Source organism: Barbatula barbatula (assembly GCF_947034865.1).
Source record: "Barbatula barbatula genome assembly, chromosome: 20".
In the NCBI taxonomy this organism is placed as follows: Eukaryota; Metazoa; Chordata; class Actinopteri; order Cypriniformes; family Nemacheilidae; genus Barbatula; species Barbatula barbatula.
In genome coordinates, this window is record NC_136783.1 from 718,780 (window position 1) to 743,935 (window position 25,156).

General features: G+C 40.2%; 1 protein-coding gene across 1 annotated transcript in view; it reads left to right on the forward strand.

The window, feature by feature from the left end:
• The first annotated feature begins 240 nt into the window (after positions 1-240).
• avil (advillin) overlaps positions 241-25,156 on the forward strand; it is a 33,427-nt gene continuing 8,511 nt past the window's right edge. The window contains exons 1-13 of the mRNA XM_079483834.1: positions 241-387; positions 503-581; positions 7,626-7,700; positions 7,963-8,159; positions 8,404-8,512; positions 8,629-8,739; positions 12,506-12,711; positions 12,976-13,054; positions 15,089-15,187; positions 18,853-19,006; positions 21,207-21,307; positions 21,761-21,898; positions 23,340-23,498. Coding sequence (XP_079339960.1) covers positions 522-581; positions 7,626-7,700; positions 7,963-8,159; positions 8,404-8,512; positions 8,629-8,739; positions 12,506-12,711; positions 12,976-13,054; positions 15,089-15,187; positions 18,853-19,006; positions 21,207-21,307; positions 21,761-21,898; positions 23,340-23,498 — 1,488 coding nt within the window. The 5' untranslated portion in view covers positions 241-387; positions 503-521. The remainder of the gene's footprint in view (positions 388-502; positions 582-7,625; positions 7,701-7,962; positions 8,160-8,403; positions 8,513-8,628; positions 8,740-12,505; positions 12,712-12,975; positions 13,055-15,088; positions 15,188-18,852; positions 19,007-21,206; positions 21,308-21,760; positions 21,899-23,339; positions 23,499-25,156) is intronic.

Below are 25,156 nucleotides of genomic sequence, written 5' to 3' on the forward strand. Positions count from 1 at the left end.
AACCTGCTAGTTGTTAGCAAACATGTGATGCTTTACACGCTAGCATCTGCTCTGTGACTGCTTATGACTATTTTCTTCTGTTTTGAATAAATCGCCTTTGTTTACATTACTACTTTGCCTGGACTGTGCTTGGTTTCTTATCTCTTTATTCTGATTGGCCGGTGAGTTCAGCATGAATTGACGGCAGATGCAAACGCAATCAAATGAAGTTTTAGTGAAATGAGCAAAACAAGAAGAGGTAGAACAGGACAAAAAAGGAGATGTTTTGCTTTGTGCATTGCTGGCATCAGGGTGATGTCACTGACTGGACTGCACACATCCACATTTTCATCATTCTGTCGGAGGAGAAACATCCTTTGAAAATTGGTATTTGACTTTTATCTGAAGGTAGGTTCTTGCTTTTTAACAGTTGGTATTGAAACCAATGAATGTCTTAACATGGAACCTGTTATAACGATGCTAAATCAATGTCTAATGTGATGTTTTCACTGTTGTGTTTTAGTCGGTCACAGTGAGCAATCATGCAACAAACATTTCGAGCGGTCACAAACAGTCCTGGGATACTTATTTGGAGAATTGAGGTAGGTTTTCAATTCAAGCACAAGACGATACGAAATATTTTGAGATTGAAAGAGTGAATCACACCAAATCTTTTATTGGTGCATGGTGTATTGCATGTTTCAAGCACAAATGAGCCTTTCTGTGAGAGATCTGCCGAGAAATGCGCCATAGGCACAATCCGCTACTTTTTCATTATATTCAATTTGTCATTTGTATTATATGCTCTATGTAGTGTTTGAATTGTCTTTTGTGTGCACGACTGTGAACCAGTGATGGATAGGCTAATGAACATCCAGAAACGCAAGAGAGTGTGAAGGTCCTTTCAAAAGCCTTTCAATAATAACTGCTGTTTGTTCTAGATGGTTCTGTATTGTGGGATTGCCTTGAAATGGTTTTAATTGATGGATCCTTTGGCATAACATCTGTCATTGGGCTCTGGGTGAATTTGACTCTTTCTTATGAGGGTGCGGTTTATCGGAGGGGGTGTTTTGGAAAGTTTCATGAAAATAAATGGTTAACCACATTGAGCTTATGAGAAGAAGATTTGGTAGCATTTAAAGCATAAGTATAATTTTAACAAACCAATTTCAGAACAAACACATACATTTCTCATTTAGAATGTTGAGAATCGCAGCTGTCGTGTTAAACGCAGGTATTGAAAACGTCTGAACGGCACATGGTGACACTATGAAAAGCCGTACCTGGATGCAAGGCACTGGAACTGTAATTGTCATGTGATCTAGACCAGGGGTTCCCTAACTTTTCAGCCCGCAACCCCCAAAATAACAGTGCGAGTAACTCGAGACCCCCACTACCCTCGGAGGTGGTTAAAGTATACAAATGTTTGCATTGCAAATGCGCACATGCACCTATTCTAAATCTAAGGCTTTATGTGTTTACATTGAATACTCTACATAATTTTAATTAGGTTTATTATTAAATCTACAAATATGATTGGATGTTTAAAAAGTATACACACTTCAGAACTATTTATTAAGCATTTGCATCTCATTACTCTTCCCCACTTACTATATAATATTTGATGTTTTTTATTATGTTATCATGTTTTTTATATGTTGTATTGTGTTAGTTTGCTGTATTGTTTTAGTTATAATGGCTTATATCAAAACAAACCAACTGCAGTTTGATTGATGTTAATACAATGAGAAAACTGAGTTGGAGACAAACGTTTCATATATTAGGCTACATGACATATTGGACATGTGACTGGGCCTAACATTTGAAACCTCTAACTCTGTCCCAGCAGACCTTCAGCCTCTACTCAAAAATAATGATCATACATAGTGTGGTGTACTGAAAAGCATCACACGTTTTTCCAAAATGATGAAAAATGAAGCAGTTTTCCCAATTAAAAAAATATTTGTAATAAATATGACTACATCAGCAGTTGACTAAGCTGAATCAATACATAAAGGAACATACAGGGAAGGAACAAAAATTATTATTTTATTAAAATAACAGTTACAAACACCTAAACAAATCTACACTTTATTTAACAAAGACAGTCATGATGAGTATATATTTCAGTATAAAAATAGAACATACAGTATATTTAAACTATTTATATATTAAGTTATATCATTAATTGAAGGCGTCTAACATATAAATGAAATAATTTGACTTTTATGGTTTTTAAACCTGCACTTTATACACCTGATTTCTAACGTTGTTTTAAAGTGAAAAATCTGAAGCTTCCCGGCCGTTTCCATGGTGACTCAGGAACTCTGTCAAGTCAAGTCAAGTCAGCTTTATTTATATAGCAGCTGTACAAGAAAACATTGACTATACGTAAAACATAAAAGGTTATGGAAGTCAAAACACAGTTCAAATATCAGACACACAATAAATTCCTATACGCAGTGTTAATTAAATAAGACTATCAAATTCTAGCAGCCCACCGGCCAGGCAAACAGTGCAAAACAGTATGCAAACGGCGGCGAGGAACGCAAAACTCCATTGGAGGAGAAAAATACCTCAGAGGGAAACCAGGCCTAACCAGGGGATTCCAGTTCCCCTCTGGCAAAAACGGCTGCCTCTGCAGGGGCTTAGAGACCCTAAGGGGCTTGTCGGTAGCGGTCCGGGAGACTGTTCTGCAGGCTAGAGCCCCTGCCACTAGGCGATTGTACGCTTATAAGTGGCGCCTCTTCTCGTCCTGGTGTTCTCCCCGGGAGGAGAACCCGCGGAGTTGCCCGATCGGGTCGGTGCTGGCCTTTTTACAGCAGAGACTTGAGAGTAATCTCTCCCCTTCCACGCTGAGAGTGTATGTTTCTGCCATTGCCGCGCATCACGATCTCGTGGAGGGTAAGTCTCTCGGTCAGCGCGACTTGGTCACCAGGTTCCTCAAGGGCGCGAGAAGGGTGAATCCACCTCGACCGCGCTCTGTACCCTCTTGGGACCTTAACGTGGTCCTACAGGGCCTTGGTACGGCCCTGTTTGAGCCTCTCGGAGTTGCTAGTCTTCCTCATCTGTCGATGAAAGCTGCACTCCTGACGGTGCTCGCCTCCATCAAGAGGGTGGGGGACCTACAGGCATTCTCCGTGTCCCAAGGGTGCCTAGAGTTCGGGCCCGGCGATTCTCACGTTGTCTTGAGACCCCGTCCCGGTTACGTGCCCAAGGTTCCCATCACTCCCTTCCGGGACCAGGTGGTGAACCTGCAGGCGCTCCCCTCAGGGGAGGAAGACCCAACCTCTAATGTGTTGTGTTCAGTACGCGCACTGCGCCTCTATCTAGACCGCACACGGAGCCTAAGAAGCTCCGAGCAGCTCTTTGTCTTTTACGGAGGACAGCACCCGAGGAGGGCTGTCTCCAAACAGAGATTGGCGCTCTGGATTGTGGATGCCATCACGGTGGTATACCAGTCCCAAGATCGCCCGTGCCCGCTTGCAGTGAGGGCCCACTCCACTCGGAGTGTGGCCTCCTCGTGGGCAATGGCGCAGGGCGCCTCTCTAGCAGACATCTGTAATGCTGCGGGTTGGGCTTTGTCCAGTACCTTCGCAAGATTTTACAATCTCCGCGTGGAACCAGTTGCAGCCCATGTCCTTAACGCCCCCGGCGTGTAGGACGGACTCCTGGTTTGGACGTACGCCTGCGAAAGCGCCTTCTCCCCTCACCAGGTGAGACTAGTGCGCTATTTTAGCCTCCCTACTTTCTCCTCTCGTGGCGAAGTATAGGCATTCCATCCATTACTAAGCATTTGCACTTGGTAACAGACTGAGCGGAGCCGTCTGTTAGAACCAGGTCCGGTATAGGTAGAGTCATCCCTGCTCAGGCAGACCCCTGTACAAGGACTAGTGCCCCATACGTAGTGACTCCCCTCTGGGTCGTCCCGTGTGTTGAATTCCTCACTCATGATTTCCCGATTGGTGAATCTGTGACGTCCCCGCCGGTAGTAATCCCACCTGGATTTGTCCCCCTACTCGGGCTGACACCTTTTTTGCGCATGTTGTTCTCCCCGCCGGTGAGACCATGTTAGTGTCTCCACATGTAACCTCCCCTCCTGGTAGGATGTGGCCTCCGTAACACACTCTTCTAAGAGGAGAGCAGTCTTTCGCCGGTGTTCGGCTCCGGACAGCTCCTCGCTACTAGAGGCGTACGCCACTGTCCGTGAGGCCGTCAGTAGAGGCTTCTCAGTATGACCAATACTATATGACTGGAAGATTACGTCTCGCTGTAGCACTCTTGTGACTCGCTAGCCCAGTCAGGGTCGCTCCGCTAGAGGTTGTGATGTCGGTGCAAGCGCTGTGGCGTTTAAGATAGATCCCCAGTCAGTCTCTCACAACGTCGAGAGACCGACTGAAGGGGAACGTCTCGGTTATGTCTGTAACCTCCATTCCCTGATGGAGGGAACGAGACGCTGTGACTTCATGCCACAACGCTGCCCCGAATCACTGCAGTGAACAGGAGTTTTTTAATCGACTATGCATTCCACTATTCGATGGAATTGCTGTGTTTCATGAGGCTTCGAGGAAATATAAAGTTGCGTATCATCAGCATAACAGTGAAAGCTTACTCCGTGTCGCTTTATTATATCTCCTAGAGGTAGCATGTATAATGCGAAGAGCATAGGCCCTAAGACTGAGCCCTGTGGTACACCGTACTGGACTTTCGATTTGCGTGATACCTCATTGTTTATTGCTACATATTGAAAACGGTCGCAATAAATAAGATCTAATCCATTTCAAAGCTATTTCCTTAATACCGACATCATTTTCGAGTCTATGTAGGAGCATGCTGTGTCAATGGTGTCGAAAACAGCACTAAGATCTAGCAGCACCAATAAGGAGATACAACCTCTGTCATACGCCATTAGCAGATCATTTGTAACTCTGATCAGAGCAGTCTCTGTACTGTGATGTGCTCTAAATCCAGACTGGAAATCTTAATTAATCTCATTCCTTTGGAGGAAGGAACATATTTGAGTTGAGACTACTTTTTCCAGAACTTTAGATAAGAAAGCTAGATTCGAAATAGGTCTGTAGTTAACTAGTTCTCCAGGGTCCAGATGGGGTTTTTTGACAAGGGGCCTTATAACAGCCACCTTATATGCTTTAGGCACATGTCCTAATGTCAGAGATGAGTTAATAATGCTAAGTAGAGGATCTATAATTTCTGGGAGCATCTCTTTCAGTAGATTTGTAGGTATAGGGTTTAACATGCATGAAGTTGATTTAGATGATCAAATGATTTTAGAGAGTTCATCGTGATTTATGGTAGAAAATAAACATAATTTCTCCTTAGAGGCGCTGTAGTTAGTCGTTTGTTCAGCGGGATTCACTTCTGGTTGCATAGTTATAATTTTTTCTCTAAATATCTTTGATTTTATTTGTGAAATAGTTCATAAAATCATCACTGCTATGCTGGTATACAGAATCAGAAGTCGCTGACGATTTATTTTTGTTTAATTTAGCCACTGTATCAAATAAAAACCTAGGGTTATGCTGGTTTTCTTCTATTAGTGATGAAAGGTAGGCAGATCTAGACGTTTTTAGGGCTTTCCTGTATTTTTAATACTATCGTTCCAGGCAGTACGAAAAACCTCTAATTTAGTTTTCTTTAAGTTGCGCTCCATTTTTCGTGCCGCTTTCTTTAGAGCCTGAGTGAGTTCATTATTCCATGGTGTCAGTCTGTCATTTTTAATCTTCTTTAAGCGCAGAGGAGCAACTATGTCTAGCGTTTCCGAGAAGGTGTTATTCATATTTTCAATGGTAAAGTCAAGATCTTCAACGTTATTACTCATAGTAGAGATTTGAGACAATTCAGGCAAATTATCAAGAAATGCACCTTTTGTAGTCGAAGTTATTGTTCTACAATATTTGTAACTTGGAGTTTGATTTGCCACCATTGGGTAGTGAAGCAAGCATGATACCAGATAATGATCCGAAATGTCTTCGCTCTGGGAAAACTGAACTGAGGCACGAATCAAAAACAGAAAACAAAGACTTCCCACGAGGGGGCAAAAAACAAAAGACAAATACTTAACGCTATAATAACTAAGACTAACTAAACATGCATCAAAACAAGGAGCAAGGTAAACTTCAAGAACACGACATGGAAACAGGAACAAGCCAGGAAAACATGTACAACGAACGAGCACAAGACAGTAGACAAGAGGGCATTAAATAGGGAGACTAACAAAGGATAATTAACAAAGGTCAGGTGTGGGTACTGAAACACTCAGGGAAGGTTAACGAGACATAAGGGCGGGAAACACTGACGAGACACGAGAAAGCACATGGCAAGTCAGAATTAAAACAAAGCCATGTCTTTCTCACACAAAACCTAAGGCTATGCCATGACTCCGCTGCAAGACCAAGAATAAACATGACATGATAGCGGAATCATGACAACACCGTCTCACAGTCACAAAGCTTCCCAGCTGCGGGGGTTGCTCAACTGGAACCGAACTGTGTGCGCTATAATTGCTCGAATCCAAAGTGTTTTCTAAGCTCCTTACATTCTTACTATCCTCAGATAAAGATTGGATGCGAGACTCTAATTCTGAGATCTTCTCTGTCAGCCTAGCTATTTCCCTGCATTTATCGCATGTAAAGCCCTCGCCGCTGACTGAGAAGGCTTAGCTAAACATTTGACATGAGGTGCAAGTGACAATAATAAGAGAAGAAGCCATAACTCACCGGGTTTGAAGAGTAATTCCAAATTACCAAGGCTGCTCTGTGATTCTTAGTATATACGCTTGAGAGAGAAACTGTTAGCACACAGGAAAACTAGAAGGCGAGATGATATTTAGTAGTGTAAACAGAAAGCCTGTTAGCACGCTTGTGCTATGCTAACGGCGCTGAGTGTTTTGGTTTAAGATCTTCAAATAAATAACCAGGAGATGGTTATTGAGATATCAGGATAAGTTTAGCAACAACAGTGATAAGTAACAATGTATGCTATGAATAAAATACACTAATATGAAAGAAAGTACAAGTGCAGTGATACAACAAACCGATTCCGCTGCAGTTAGGTGAAACTCTGTCTACCGGAAGACAGTGAGCTGATGATTGACTTTAAAGTCAATGTGATCCATTGACTTTAATGTCTTCATGTTGTTTCCGTGAGCGAGCGTTAACTCTGGGTATCTTTCGTGAGGTTCATTAAACTAACCCTTCAAACGTGTTCTGGAACCGATATACCCAGAGTAAGCAAGATTTGGGTTAACCAACCCAGAGTTCAGGGTATAGCTGAGGGTAAGTTAACCTGCTTGTCTGTCTGTCTGTCTGTGTGCGCCTTTGTGCGTGTCGGTCGTGTTGTTTGGAGTGTTTTGTGTGCGTGTGTCTGAATCTGTGTGTGTGTCTGTCTTCTGTGTTTTCACCTTTTTTGTTTTGACTTATATGTTTAGCTCACAGTCAATGTGTTTTCTTGTACAGCTGCTTTGTAACAATGGAAATAGTGAACGGCGCTATATAAATAAAGTTGCCTTGACTTGACTTATTCGTTGATTTGTTCTGATGACCTCTTTATAGCCATTTTGTTTAATTAAATCTGCTTTGGCTCACTTTAAAGCCAAATGTGACAATTTCACACTTTTTTTACCCTAGAAAATGAATCTGGTTTTGGTCCCGGAAAGTGCTCATGGACAATTTTATGAAAGCGACTGCTATTTATTGTTGCAAGTAAGTGCATGCAAAATATTTCAATTGAATACCCATAAACCACAGCTGTCAAACTGGCGGCAGGGGATTAAGGTGGGAGCTAAACTGTGCAGAACTGTGGCTGTCCAGGAATTGAGTTTGACACCCCTGTTATAAACATCTAACACCAACATATGTTCCAAAGCAAAAATAATATTCCAAAAGTACTTTTTTCTGGTTTGCTCATCATATCCCCGTTTCATTCAGAAGTTTCCTGCTTTCAATGTCTTTTATCCATCCGCAGACACGCAAGGCTGGCAAATCAGCATACTATGACATACATTATTGGCTAGGTTCCACGTCTACACAGGATGAGCAAGGAGCTGCTGCAATCTATGCCATGCAGCTGGATGAATTCCTGGGAACCTCACCCGTGCAGCACCGTGAGGTTCAGCACCACGAGTCCAGCATCTTCTGTGGATACTTTAAACAGGGCATCATGTGAGCACAAGTGTTTAAGGTTCATTATTCATCTAGCTGCAAACCTTTGTCTCCCTATCATCATCTCTGTTTGAAATGCAAAACTGCAGCTCATCTTTGTGTTTTGAGGTTTCAATGCTGACTTTTTATTTGCTTGCTCAATAACTGATCGCTGTTCACTTTTAACCGGATTTGATTGACGGTGTAATAACAATAATACAAATCACTCATCTAAGAGTTGTTGACACTGTGTTTTTTTTCTCAGATACAAGTCAGGAGGCGTGTCCACTGGAATGAATCATGTGCAGACAAACACTTATGACATTCAAAGACTGCTTCACGTGAAAGGAAAGAGGAAGGTGACTGGTACAGAGGTGAGCAAACGCTTGTCTTCTGTAAAATCACAAACATCTTGATTTAAAATCCAGAAATGTCCAGAACAGACACAACTGGAGACTTTTAGGCCAATAACTTTAGTTTTGTGTTTTAGGTGGAAATGAGTTGGGGAAGTTTTGACACTGGCAGTGTTTTTCTCCTGGATCTTGGCAAGACCATTATCCAGTGGAATGGGCCCGAAAGCAACAAACAAGAACGGTTGAAGGTTCACATCTAGTTGATCAATTTATGTGTTCTGATTTTGTTGCTCTTATGGGAAATATTTTTGGTGAAACTTTGGTGAGCCTTTTTTAATTCAAATTGGTGCATGTCCAGCCATCACAACCTGGTTTTAAGAAAGGATTAGGTCATTATTGCAAACAAATATTAATCCTCTGAAGAAAAACAGTTGCTTCTTTGCTTCATTTATATAAGAATAGGTTAAAATAGGTTTAGAATTTCAGGATTAGGACATCGTGACCTCAGTTTGAAAAATAAATTACACAAACACCACACTCAGCATTATGTGGTCATAAAGGGCAATATTGCTTCCAAGAAATGACCAAATTACTTTACATGGTTGGGTGACATTTCTGACTTAATGTAAACCAATGGTCTTAATTAACTCATGTGAGTCACGTCTTCTTTATACAACGCGAGCTGCGCAGACGTGTGTCTCCTCCATAATTTCCCAACCATGAGTTGAAAGAATCCAGGGTGTTTAAGAGTGTGTACTATATAGCACGAAAAGTGGTTCTTTGCTCGTTATCATAGGACAGCGTTTCTCAGTGTTGCGTGGGCCCACTGGTGGGGAAAAGATACATTACAGGTGGGGCTTGACAAACTGGAGGAAATTGGGTAATTTTTATTAATTCCTTTATATTTTGACCATACACAAAACAAAACAACGACACATTTAAATGCAAGCTTTACTTAAAACAACCTCAGACTGCAAAGAAAATGACACATGGAACAATAGTAGCCTTGGAATGTTACTTGAAGCGGCACATAAACTTTAATGTGGAGTGGCGGTAGGCAGTAGCGGGTATAACAGTTAGCAATTTTGGATTAGTGTTGGGCCATGTTTACCACATTTGCATCGGATGATGGATACATCGAAACATCGTGATGGACGATGATATCACCCTGCGGTGTTTTAACGTGAGGTGCGTCTCACAGGGGCGTTATTTCCGAGGGGGGACATGTCTCCTCCACTTTTCAAAATCCTGTTCGTGTCCCCCCACTTTCAAATTAGTTTTAGATTTTTTAACTGTACAACATCATTGCCACAGAAAAGTAGGACCGAGCAGATTTCCCTGTTGATGTGGGCGTTGCGTACACACTCTAAAATTAGCTTACTGAACGGTGGTTTTCAATTTTCTCCATTGGAATTCACTATGACAAACTCAAAGTACTTATGTTCAACGACCTGAACAACGACCAGGTGCCCAAATTTCTGTCCAACCTTACTTGTAATAAACACCAGCTTCTGTTAATAGAACGAACCCTTATTAACCGAATTAAATACATTTAGTTTTTCACTGATATCAAACATAAACATGATACCAGAAAAAATTATGTTGTGAGTTTGTCGCTGCCTTGAGCCGCGTTATGTGGTTTATTTTAAATAAACAAGTTTAATATGAGACTGTTGTTATTCCCGGAATAAGTGCTTGTTCTTTTAACAGTAGCTAGTGTTTAGCTCAGATCTTACTTATCAGACAGACATCAGTTTGTGCATTTAAATGGGGAATCATCCAATCTAACGCAAGTAAATTATAGATTACATTTTTACATTTATTCATTTGGCAGACGCTATGCGACTTACAAGTAGTTTTTTTACAGTGTCACATTACTGCAGAGCATTTAGGGGTAAGGTGTCTTGCTCAAGGGCACTTCAGTCATGACCTGCTGGCACTGAGATTCGAACAAGCCCAACGCTCTAACCACTAGGCCACAGCTGACCCACTGATTACCTCAGGGATCGGTTCTAGGACCCCTGCTATTCTCAATATACATGCTTCCCCTCGGAAACATTATTAGAAAACATGGTATTAGCTTCCACTGTTATGCAGATGATACTCAGCTATATATCTCATCAAGACCAGATGATTCCTGTGCATTGAAGATATAAAACATTGGATGACTTGTAATTTCCTTCTTTTAAATTAGAATAAAACAGAAATATTACTTATCGGACCAAAGACACGTAAACTGAATATTTCTAATTATAACCTGCAAATTGAAGGATGTACATTTTCCTAAATTTAGGCTATAATCTAAACCTGATAATACAGACAAAATAAACAGGTAGGATGATTTTACAATGCAAAATACCCTGTCAGATTAAAATGTTGGAACATGTTGGATTCATTAACAGCGTAATACCCTTTCACATTGTACTACCAGTACTAAATAAATATGTAGAATGATTTAACAACGAAAATACAGTGGCAGTATAAAATAAACAAGTAGAATGATGCAAAAAATGACGTAATATTGATGTGCGCATTACTGGTAGGATAATCTGACGGGTAGGACACCGGCTCGTCTCCTCCCGACTGCAGATTCAGGTCTTACTTTTATTTTTTCCTCCTTTTCTCAGTCAATCCACGGATTTTTCCCCTTTATAAACACCTTTGCTACACAATAAAAACACTGTGTGGTTTCATGGTTTATTCAATTTAAACAATCAAAAACGATGCAAAACACAGGTATTGTGAGTTTGTGATAGTGAATTCGCTAAGGAGAAAATCCCTTGCTGCCCTCAATCCGCACCTCGCTCATTATTTAATGGATTTTGTATCACCATAGTGCCTAAACGTATGTAAATGCAGGAAATGGGATTCAAAAAACCGAAAACATTTTCCCCCATTTTGTGTCCCCCGCAATTCTCAAAACAAATTACACCCTTTGAGTGCATAGACACATCTTTATACAGCGCAAGCTGGGCAGTTATCAATTCAGAGCTTCACAGTTATAAAGTGAGGCTTGATTGTATTCTTATTCTGATGTTATATTCATTAAAATAGTTATAAAGTGAGGCGCATCTTCTTTTGGCATCCATCGTCTATTGGTCCGACCCTACAATGTTTGTGACATGGAATGAAAAGAAAACCGGAAATTCGGCACCTGCAGTCAACACCATGCTAGATAGTGGACAAAGTTTATTAGCATTTTGTTGGGGTGATTTGGGACAGGTGGGGCTCGGAACATTTCCCTACCTCCAAAGTGGGGAGTGTCTTGAGAAACACTGTCATAGGGGAACCAGTTTTAGAGCTATATATAGCACCATATCTTGGTGCTTAAGTGGTTCTTCAGAGGTTCTTTGGGGTGAATGAGGTGGTACATAGCACTGTTTCCATCTAAAGAACATGTTAAGCGATTCTTCTTTTGCACCTCAGATAACCCAAAGAACTGCTGGAGGACCACCGAAGCACCAAGATATGGTTCTTTATAGCACTAAACGTGGTTCCCCTATATGATTACAAGCCAAGGACCACTTTTAGTGGTATATATAGCCCTATTTGTTTAGTGCACTCTAAAAAATAAGTCTGTAGGCTGAGTAAATATCATAAAAATAAACAGCTATATTAACTTAACGCAAATCTTTTAAAATCATTTTTCCAAACTTTCAGTGGGACATACAGTATATAAAGCATCCAATGGTAAATGTCTCTACCCAGAACAAATTATATTTTTTAATATACACTATATACAAATATATTGGAGTTACTCAGATTTCCTTAATTGATTTCACAGCTTTAAAATGTACTCTTTTTTTAGTGTAAATTGTTTTGCATAAAATTTCTATAGTGTATAGTACACTTCACTTTAACCAGCCCCTAACACGGCAAAGGTTTCTTTTGGCAGCGTCCCTCAAAGGTGCAAAAATGCAAGTAAAATTAAGACTTCAAAATGCAAATAATTTAATGTTTGTTAGTGCAGTGCTACTTTTATGCTGTTTATGCAGTTTTCTTGTTGACTGTAAGGGCATGATGCTGGCCAAGGACATCAGGGACCGGGAACGAGGAGGTCGGGCAGAGATTGGGGTGATTGAGGGGGATGAAGAAGCAAAGTCCCCTCAGCTAATGGACATTATGACCAGCATTCTTGGAGAACGGCCCTCTGTGCTGCCCAGTGGAATGCCTGATGAAATATCAGACCAGGACCAACTGACTAAGCTCACCCTCTACCAGTACATACGATCAAATTTACATGCCATATGGCCACTAAAATGTCATTTAACACATGATTGATGATCATACTGACTTCAGGCCCTTTCATGGATTTGTGTCAGGTTGCAAAGCGTCTCTCAACATGCTATGCACACTGTAACACTGGAGTGTCAGCTTTACTTCATAGATTTGAACAATAAAAATAAATTAATGTAAACCATGTTAAAGGGGCTCTAAAGTCATGTTGTTGTTTTGTGTTGAAACGTTCTCTTCTCTTTCTAAAGTGTCTCAGATGAGAATGGAACTATGAAGATCACTGAGATCGCAACCAGTCCACTAACACAGGACATGTTGAATCATGATGTAAGTACATGACATTACTGCACTAAACCATGCTTTTGTGGTTTAGTCCAGTTTCACTGTAATGTGTTTTGATTGATAATAACCAGTTTAAATGAGGCACAGATATGATTATAAGAAATATAAGACCATAGCATGTCGGTCCCTGTGACAGGCACACTGCTTGCACAACAAATTATCTAAATGTTCAAAAGTCTTACTAGAAAACTAAAGAGAAGTTTTCCAGAATCCAGTTAATTTCGCGATGATAACACGGTTAATCCGCGATGATCAGTCTACAGTGTCTTAGGCATCCTTCTGTCACACTGCAACACAGGGATCCAAGGTGAAACACAGGTTATCCGTCCAATTAGTGATGTTAGCTGTGAGAAATGAAGCGATTTTTTGTAAAGTTTAGTATCGATGCTTGATTCATTCTATCAAAATCACTTGACCAATGACGTCTGAAGCTTCATTTCACATACACCCACACGACTGCTCTGTACTTTGATCCAAATGTTTAAAGACGGCTTATCACAGGCAGTTTCTGCCAATGTCATATGAATCTTGAGTGCCTATACGGTAGTATTGGATACATCGCATCTTCGAAGAGTATTTTTTTAAATTTTGATCACACAGAGATACAGCTGTGTGATTATTTCAGAAATAGTTTGGGGAGTGGGATGGAACTACAGCACGAGGAAGCAACACATCATCACATTAATCTCTTTGTGTTTGTAAATGATGCATTTACACACAGATTGCCAACAAAACAAAGACATATGACTTAGTTTGACTGACTACTTGAAGTTCATGTCCGGCATCCTTTAGCACTGGGGCCACTCCATCTAATAGTTTCAAACCATTACCCAGTGAAAAGAATAGGAATGATCAAATTATAAAAAACTTTCGGAAACAAGTTGGAGAAGAACCATACTTGAAATACCAGGCAGGGGAAACGAGACAGGAATCACAGATCAGGCTACGTTAACAGAAGTCCCAGCCTTCACGCCCACGATCTGTCGGCTGGACATCTGATGCATTTGGCACACTTTTTTGGAAACACTTCAGCACGTTCAAAGTCGTCGTCTGATTGGTTAAATTTCACAGGATTTCCAGTAGACATGAGTGTCGCATTCTATAACAGACCCCCTGGAAACGACACAAAGCCGTCGTGTTTACAACGGTTGCTATAATAATTCATCACTATTGACTAAACACTTTATTCCTAAAAGAGGTTCACGGCATAAACTAACAATCATTTTGTTGCTGTTAACTTTTAATGCCTTTAAATAGGTCGAGGTGCAACAGATAACAAGACACAGGTAAATGCAATCCAGTACCTCAGAGATGACGTATTTTTGTAGATTAACCAAGAAGTGCCGAGATGATTCCCTCTACTGAAAGCCTATGCATTTTTCCCATAGACACTTGGAAGATTGCAAAAAATAATACCTTTATAGTAAATAAAAAAAAATATCTTTACAAATTGACACCACATTTAAATACAATCGGCAGAATTATAAAGCTAAAGCGATGCTATAAACAGAATACACTAAAGGTCGCTGGATATCAACGTCCCTGCCACCAAGCCTCCGACAACTCTATTTAAATTTAATTAAAAATGTATTACCTGGTAAGTAATTACTACACGTCTAACGTCCCTGCTAAAGGAAGTAATCGCTCTTAGCAACTTGTTAGCAACCACTGTTTTAAAGACAAAATAAGGCTTAAAAAATAATACATAATTGGTATGTTTTATGTCATAGAATAAAACATGAAAATATTAAGAGGTTTTATTTACCACAGACCTTATTTCGATCGATTTACCAAAAACCCATTCAGAAAACCATAGACTTTGGAGCGATGGAACCGGAAAACCTAAAATGCAAACTCACTTCCGAAAAAACGTCATCTGTGAGGCTCCCTAAACTGGCTAATGAGTCCAAAATGAGTGGCAAATATTTGGCCTGGAGTGCCTCCTTGTGGACCTGCCGGGCACTCCTACTAGTGTTTGTAACAGCTTTACTCTAATGATACGTATACGGTTGTGTGCAGGACTGTTATATTTTGGACCAGGGGGGAGTGTCAATATTTGTGTGGAAAGGGAAGACAGCAAACAAAGCAGAGAGACAAGCAGCAATGACCAGAGCTTTGGTAAGTTTCAGCTGTACCATTGCAAACTCATGCGAAAACATAACATAACCTGGCCTGAATGCTACTCATAACCCTCACCACCTAAACATAACCAACCCCTAAATTCAGAGGGAAGTAATAGGCTAGTATAAATGCAATACAAGTCCCAAACCTAAAACTTTACCATTGACCCTAAAATCTGATTGCTTGATAGACATGTTATTGCAGTAAGAACAATGTTGAACCTGGAATGTCCTAGTTAATGAAATCATGTTTACCATTGTATGGTCGAAGATGTCATCTTACACATAACTAGCATGTTCTAGAGCTGCACCTGCAATGCCTTATGCACGCCACGCCCCTATTCTAAACACACCCACCACAAATAAAGGCAGCCCAAATTTTTGCCAGGATGAAATGCAGAATGACAGTGATGAAGTAAAATGACTGCAGATTACAAATATTAATACCTTAACGCCCAATAATTGAGAAACACTCTTTCATGTCCAATTTTTCAAACAATTTAATAAACAGGTTGAAATATTTCTAACCATTGAAAATCCCCCTTTATCACATTACCGGTGCATCGCAATGTACTGTATATGCTGCCATGTTTTTATTTTACATTAACGATTAACATGTCTGATTTACATTTTCTTACATTACCTACACATGATTTACATTTTTAATAACAATGTCAACACTGTTGCTGTTAGGTACAACATGATTCTTTTCTATGTCCTAGTTTTAGTCTGTGCTCATATTCATTAGTTCATTCACTCTTTTAGTTAACTTTGTTCATCTGTGTCTCTTAATCATCTCATTTTGTTTTCTTTGTTTGATTTGTCTATTTAAACTCACCATGAAACAGAAGTTGCAATTGACTTCTTTTTCGTATCTGTATATCTGAGTGAAATGGCTTCTGAAATTAGAAAAAAAGATAGGGCGGGGTTTTATTTTGCCCTTCACTTTTTGATTGGTTTGTTGTAAATTGGGCCTGGAGGGGAGGGGTTAAAATCCCTGGCCATTGGACAGTGAGTATAGTCCTAACTCTTTTTTTGTGGCTGACGGAGAGGACCTATGACATTTTGTGGTGCTTTTAACTCAAAACTTGCTCAGCAACACCAACTTTTCTGCCTTTGCTTATTTCACCTTAAGTACACTGATAAGCCCGACATAATCTTTCATTGACCCTACATTACCGTAATGACAGAAATAAGCATGCATATGAACAGATCACAGCCACAGCGGTTTCACACTTACACAAGTGTGGAGCATAATCAGAATATTGAAGCTAAAAACATTTATAAAAGTTAAACTTAAAATAATAAACATAACATTTTAAATTGTGTAACTGATAGTATTAATCTGTCAAAAATGTGACTATCGGTTAACAGTAACAGTGAAATGATTAGGCTTGGATTTCTATAGAATCCATCTGCAGAGATTTATTGAACGGAAAGGCAAACAGGTTCAAAACGTAATAAAAGAGTGAAACATTGGGTCAATATCCCAAAATGATCAGTCCAATCAGGCAACAATCCAAAAGGGTCAGTAAGTTAAAAGTTTATTTTAGTCTTGTTTAAGTGTAGTTAGTCCTAGTCCTGAAGTGTCTTGTTATCATATATCCCTCTTTTGTTATGTTACCCCCTCATAGTTTTTTCTTGTGTTAACCCCTTACCCGCTGTCTGCGCCTGGGTCCTCTGTCCTTGTCTTACCACCCTGTTCATGACAGACGTCACTTTCACACGTGAACATACCAGGACACGTGCCCCTCTGTGGTAAAACACTTATTAAAATGTCTGAGGAGAACAGGAGAAACAAATAATCCTGAAAAACTCAATTATTTGCTGAAATTACAAGCAGCTAGACTTGACGCGATCCTTACGGCTTCCCTATGAGGAATCAGCTGTTCCTGGAAACAGAAAGGTTGCACGGAATTGCGTTTCCTAATATTGTAAGCAGATATATTGCGAAGTGTTTTGCCACCCAGAAGGGCACGCTCCGGCGTGCTCACATGGAGTTCACTTGGTAAGGTGACGACACACCCATACCCTCTATATGGCTGCCAAACAGTAAGTGTCTGCAGAAGGAGCGGTAACCAGTCTGTGATGGCTACGGCCACACAGGGTAACATCACCTCAATTCTAAACATTTGATTACAGTTTTATTCGTTCGCTTTAGTTTGTTGCACTGATTATTTACAGTCATCTAAACTGATATTTAAATAACAAACACAAGACAGTTTCTTTGATTTGGTTTATTTTGCTTTACCTGACATTGATTTACAGGGAGTGCATTAATCACATGTTTCTTTGAGTTACCTGGATCGTTTGGGGCGGTCACTTCCTGGTTGGGCAAAAGGAGTGGCTGAGGAGGGCTGAGGAGACCTATATCCGGAAGCCAGCCCATTATGCCATACCATGTCTCAACATGTGCCAGGGGGGATTTTGCCTTTAGTTAATTATTGTGGTGTTAAGTGTTAGTTTTTTTACCCCTTCTATGTTATTTGGTTTTGCTTAGCCGTTATATAAGCTCCCTTCTGTGTCTTTGTTAGGAGGCAGTTTTTTGTTCAGTTAGTCTTGAGTTACAAGGCTATGTACATTAGCCTATATGCAGTCACTGTTTTGTTGATTGTTTTAAGGCCTAGCTATTAATTCTGGTCCTTATGTAACTCCTCAACATTTTGGGTAATAAAACCCCATTTGTTTAAAAGACAACTTCCTGTGTTCTCTTGCCTCACTGTTCCGGTCCCTTACACAGTCAGTCCTCCGTCGATGGCTCCATCTGCTGCCGTGGCTTTACAAACAGTCCATATGAACATCCCTAGTGGCAACAGACAGTTTCAAAGCATCAACATAAAAAAACATTTACATTTAGTCATTTAGCAGACGCTTTTATCCAAAACGACTTACAAAGAGTTCAGGGAGCAGTAAGCGGTATGTCATACAGGAGCAATAAGCTAGACCACTTCCTGTTGAGAGAAAGAGTGAGGGTTAGTGTAAATTATTATATATATTTTTTTCATTTAGTTAGGAAGAATGTTCCTGTAGCTCAGTGGTAAGAGCATTGCATTAGGTTGTGGGTTCAATCCCAGGGGATTGCACATACCTATGTATAAATGTATAGGATAACGCAATGGAAGTCATTTTGGATAAAAGCGTCAGCTAAATGCATAAATGTAAGGAGAATGAGCTGGAAAGAGATTTACTGCCATTATGAGAAGGCAAAGAAGGCCTGCTCGTTTGCCGAACACAGGGTTCTTGATGGGTTATAGGAGGGTGTGAAAGAATGCCGGTGCAGATCCAGTGATAGTCCTGTAGGCAAGCATCAGTGACTTGAATCTGATACAGGCTTCAACCGGTAGCCAGTGGAGAGCTCAGTACATGAGCCCTTTTGGGCTGTTGGAAGATGAGGCGTGTTGCTGCGTTTTGAACCAGCTGAAGTGGTTTGATAGCCTTTGCAGGCAGACCAGCAAGGAGAGCATTGCAGTAGTCCAACCTTGAGATTACCAGGGCCTGGACAAGGAGTTTTTCCGTATGCTCAATGAGATAGGGTCTAACTAGTTATAAGCAACACAATAACAAGAAACCTCAGAAAGCACAATCTTCCTGCATTGATGTGATTATAAAAGATGAACCAAGTTTTTTTATTTGTATTCTGATCATATTTTTGGGTTTCTCCAGGAGTTCATTAAAATAAAGGGTTATCCAAATACTACTAAAGTGGAAACTGTCTGTGATGGAGGAGAATCAGCTCTCTTTAAACAACTCTTCAAGACCTGGACTGTCAAAGAGCAGACCAACGGCCTGGGACGCACACATGCTGTAGGGAGAGTGGGTATGTGTTTTACTTCTGGCATGTTCATACTTCCACAATTCCTGTTTTAGTACATTGCTATGTCAAGGAACCAGAATAAAATGTGTAAAGAAAGAATGGGCTGGGTTGTGTTTGGAAAGGTTGAACACAAAATTTACATTTATGTAAATACTGTTTATTTATTTTCTGTCAAGAGAACAGTAGAGAGAGACAGGAAGCGATAGGAGAGAGGGTAGCAGGACTGGGAAAGCACCATGAGGTGGGACTCTGGGGCTTTGTGTCTGGAGCACTGTGTCTCAATGGTCACAGGCTCCGACAACAATCTAACATCAGATTGAGATATCCATCATTACATTTGGAGATATCTCAAGTGAGATCTTAGGTTTTGCCTAGTAAAAAATACAACTCAAGATATCAACAATTGTTATTTGGCTAGTAATAAATTACTTTCAGATATCTGCAGCACTTCATTCCTTGTTTAGTTTCATTAGCCCAACTTAGCCTAATGGCGGAGTGACACAAACGGTGAAGCGTTGTTTTGTGATGATACTGGTGGAATATCGCACGGCTTTCAGCTAATTAGATTCGAGAAGCAGAAAGAAATTTTGTTTAATTTTACATATCTCTTATTACAATAATGCCTAGTGCAAAATAAATTATAGATATTTGAATTATAGTTTGTTCTACTCAAAACAGCATTAATGGATATCTTGAAAGTACAATATGACAAGTCAAAATAACATTGTACTATAGATACCTTTATTGCATATTATGACTAGTCAGAATCACATTGTAGATAAATTAATCCAAATGGTGTTGAGTCAAAATTGCAGAATAGATATCTAGATGAAATTATGACTAGGACACCCGGTGGTATTCTATGTTAAAGATGGCGTATCACATGCAGTTTCTGCCAAACTCATATTAATCTTGAGTGCCTATACAGAGGGGAGGTTTTATTAATAATTTTGCAGTGACAGAGAGAAATCAGGATTATTCAGGTTACGGGGTGCTCCGGTCCAAGGGCTATCTCCCAGGTGATGCTGATTCTGGCTCCGTACCCCCGCCACATTGCTTTGATCGCATTTAAAAAGAGAGCTAGATCTGTACGATTATTTCCGGAAAAACGGGGTCTGCTGGAGGCTGGGAGTGGGACGGAACTACAGCACGAGCACACAATTATGCACATACATGCCGATTGCCAACCAAACAAAGACGTATGACTTAGTTTGACTTATTGCCGGCAGTTCATGCCCGGCATCTTTTAGCACTTGGACCGCTCCATCTATAAGTTTCAAACCATCTCCAAATATAGCGTTATATCCACCGTTTATATAACAGTCATCACTGAAATGCTGTGAACAAACAGACACGCCTCAACTTCACTATCACAAGAGTAACGAGCCGCAGCGCAGCCCCTCTTGACGCAGCACAGATAATCTAATCTTGATGGTAAGCGGGTCTCGCTCGTCGGTTGGGTGGACTCTGTGACGACACAGGGATCCAGAATTATAAAAAAACTTTCCGAAACAAGTTGGAGTGCTGGGGGAGTGTATTGAGTGCAGAAATACTACGTCACACGTCCAACTCGTTTTTTAACATGTCAAGCATGAGAAGACAACACGTTTAACACTGTAAAGAAGTCAGAATGAATGACATAGCGTGATACCCCATCTTTAAAACAGCTTGCCATAGTTTTCGAACACAACAGACACCTTTTAGAGGAACCTCTCCTTTAATGATTCCTTAATTTTGTTACTGATGCATAATTGATATCTTACCTGTAAAAAGATAAAATGTTGTTCAATGTGCTTTATTAAATTAGTAGTAAGTAGTAAGAGCATTGCGTTAACAACGCAAGGTTGTGGGTTGGATCCCAGGGGATTGCAGATGCATATGTATAAATGTATAGGATAATGCAATGTAAGTCGCTCTGGATAAAAGAGTCTGCCAAATGCATAAATGTAAATGTCAATTATTTTTGTGTGTGCATTTCGCCCTAGCTTCTCTTAAATTCCTACTTGTAAATCTAGTTTTAGTTTATTGTTGCTGCTTAGCAACCACTTTGCTGCATTTTAGCATCGGCAACTGTCATCAAAACCGACATAGAATTATTTGATTGTTTTAACATGTTTAATGTTAACATAAAGTTAGTTACTATCCAATGCACATTTCCTTTCAAAATGAGTCCACTTACACAAAACATATCTTCATTGCACAGCTGATGTGCCTCAAGAGAAATTTGACGCCACAAAAATGCATGTGATGCCTGAAGTTGCTGCACAGGAGCGCATGGTGGATGATGGCAGTGGCAAAATACAGGTAAGGATAGAAATAATACAATGAGCTATACAGAAGTAAAATGTCATGTACAGTAAAAGAACACAGAGAATAGTGATAGGCCGAGATATTTCTTTATTCTGCCGCGATATATAGCCAGTATGTGATGTAGTAAATGACCACAGTAAAATGGGTCACGTGAGGTGGATGATATGCAAATACTGTGTGGTAAGTACTAATAATACATTTAAATTCCTATACATTTTTAAAATATTTAGCCACATTAAAATGCCCGAGATTATTCGGTCACATGTTTATGGTTTCAAGTTTTTTAAACTACACAAAAATTATTCATTTAGTCTCACCAATTTTCTGTATGTTTCTCCTTTTCTGTAATTTCATTTGTGTTATACAGCCCTCACATTTTGGTCGTCCACTAACAAAGATGACTGTCAACTATAAATGAATGAAAAAAGACATCTCTTACATCCTCAGGTGTGGCGTATTGAGAATCTGGAGTTGGTTGAGGTAAATCCTGCGATGCACGGATTCTTCTATGGAGGTGACTGCTACCTCATTCTCTACAGCTATGAAGTAAATGGCAGGAACAGCTACATTCTTTACACATGGATGGTAATGCAACAGATTTCATTCTATACCTGTGAAACGGCCTACACTTCTGCACTCTTTGCCTTCTCCCAAATAGGCTTTATTGTTTCCAACTTCTCTTAAACAACTATTTTAAGTGTGCCCCGTTCTACAGACCTTATAATACACACAGAGAAAGGTTAAAAAACCACAGACTTGAAATACTTGCAGTGGTTTGATTTCAGGCAGGTGCTCAGAAGTATGATTCGTTGTGACCATTATTTTTATGAAGCATCATGATTTATAAACTTTGGATTGATCTTGTCCAACCATACAAATGAGACCAACACAGACATTTGGCCTTTTTCATGCAACACAGAGTTGGGGAATGCTGCTTGTGTTTTGTGGCATGATGTGGGTTGAGGAGTATGCCGTAGTCACCAGAACTGCCAGTACATTGAACCTTTAGGAAAGTCCATCAGTGTTACAGTCAGCCACCCTTGCCCAGCGAGTATGCAGAAAGATTCTTAAGAAGGATGAAGAAATAAAAGCAACACTCCAAAACATCAGGCACATGGGCATTGCGTTAGATGGACAGCACTCCAGACAACAACGCAAGAAAGTCTGGCAGATCGTTGGCTGAGTTCTCCCCTTCCGACCATCCGCATAGGTGAAGTCCCGATTGTCTTTGATGGTTGTACAGATTGTTCAGTAACAGATTTTCCTTGTGCTGTAGGTTAACACAAAGTGGGGTCACACCAATCTCCAATCATAAATATTCCACATGTTAAATACAAAACATCTGATCAGAAAGTGATCTGAGGGAAGCATAACTACCATGCTCAAGTAACGCATGTTGCTCCATCTCCACAAAGGTCACCCAATCCTCAGATTGTCTGTAAAAACACTATTCTCAAAATTTCTTCTTTGCTCATCGTCAACCGTTGTTGTTTACTCTAAAGTCAGGACTTTTGGTTGTATGGTGTGCTATCTTGGACTCATGGTGGAAAAATATAGAAGGAAAACTTTTAAATCTGGCATGTTTTTTGACACACAGTGTGGGCAATCCTTTATTTGATTAGAGTGATACGGAATTCATAGGAGAATGTTGAAACAGAGCAAAGGTTTTCTAGTTTTGTGTCAGGATCATGGAGGTACCCACGTGTTAAGTGTGGAGAGAGACATGGCATTGTCTTTGTAGCCGCTACGTGCCCAGTTAAGTCTGTTACCTGTCTAGTAGAGTCAGTCATTTTAGTTTGATTAGTTTATCTCCTGCCACGTGTGTTACCCTGTCCTCTGCTTTTTTATCCCCTGGGTTCTTGTTTTGTATGTGATTATTAAAGTATTTTGTTTTACCCCATTACTGTATGCGCCTGGGTTCTCTGTCTTCCCTCATGACAAATACCCAAGCCAAAGTACTGATAATGAAGTGACAGCACAGTACAGAATTCAGAAGTAATGTAAACTTTTTAAATACATCCCACAGGGACGTCATGCTTCTCAAGATGAAATTACCGCCTGTGCATATCAGTCTGTCACTCTGGACCAGCAATATGATGGTCAACCGGTTCAAGTGAGAGTCTGCATGGGAAAAGAAACTCGCCACCTCATGGCCATTTTCAAGGGCAAAGTGGTTATTTTTGAGGTAACGCATTGTTTGTGCTGGCATTGTGTTTATGTTTAAATAGAGTTTAGATATACTCATATACCTTCAGTCAATTACAGTTATTTCGAAGTAAATGCTAGATTGAATAAATAAACATTGAATGACATGAATAAACTACAGTGCTCTTCAAATAATTCACTGTACCCCAGATGATATGTTATCTTGTATATCTTGTGTCTAAAAGGGTGAGTTACAAAAAATAGAATCATTGTCAGATTAGCAGTGGCAGTCTTTGTTCCATTGACTTCCTTTCATATGCAGGAGTATGCGACAGACTAAAAAAGCATGCTCGTGCATTCCAAAGGTCTATTTCAAAGGGGTCAAACTCCTGGAGAGCCAGTGTCCAGCAAAGTTTAGCTCAAACCACACTTGCCCGCGAAGGTTTCTAGTGAAGACCTTGATTACCTGGATCAGGGGCCTCATTTATAAAACTGTGCGTAGGAACCTTACTAAAAGTGTACGTACGCACAAAAGCCAAAAATAGCGTACGCAAAAAAAAAATTAGATTTATAAAACTGTGCGTACGCACAACTGCACGCAATTTTCACTTTATAAATCACAGTCTACCTGATAATTTGCGCACGTGAAAAAAATCGACACCCCGCCCTCAACCCACCCCTTTTCAACCATATATAGCACATGCAAATCACCTCATGAATGGCCGTGCATCTTAATGAGCAAGAGGTTCTGTATGCGTGATAATAGCAGCAATGGAAACTAAGGGGAAAAAGAGAAATTTCACAGACACAGAAACAGAGAGGTTCTTGTGACTGAGGTGGAGGAAAGGAAATTTATTTTGTTTGGTAGCCATAGTATTGGCGTCACGAACAACTTGCACATTTATGTAATGCACGTTTCGATTCACATAAATGTACTCGTTCTCATGTGGAGATCTTATAGCAATATGAGTGCAGTCAATTGCACCGATTACATTTGGGAATCCGGACATTGCTGCAAATGGCCTTTTGATATTGGCCTGTTCCCGAATAGTGTAAGGAAACTTTATGTATCGATTTGTCATTTTAATAATCCCTTTCAAAACAGCAGGCATAAGGAGCTCAGTGATGGCTGTGAAATCCCAGACTTATGTCAAATTAACAGAATTATAAATTTCCAAATCAAGCTTTGCGCATGAAAAAAATCCCGGGATGGCGCGGTTTCGTGTAGTTTGCCTTTGTAATGTTGGCCCCAATTCAGCACACAGATCCAAAAGCATGGCTCTAGGGAATCTAAATCGGCTTATTAGTCAGTCATCATCGTGGGCTGGAAAATCTTCGCGGTCTCTAAACACCCTTTCCCTCCTAAATCTGCCATTGGCATAGTCCTCCAGCAATGCCAGTGCATCCATCATGTCGTAGATGGGGTTTCACCGTAGTATTTATGTTTACAGCGATCACATTCAAGCCTTTACACCTGTCATAGCAATCAGACAATGAGTGGTAAACCCATACGCCCACCCTTAGATCATTAGCAAATGAAAGTAAAATAAATTAAATTGATGCACTTTTATTTGATAGATTATTACCATTTATTTATATAAATTGGAATTGTGGACATGCATGTTTTATGATTAGGACGCATAATGAGGGTTGAAAGTGATTAGTATGTTTATGGTTATATGGATAGGTCTATATGCG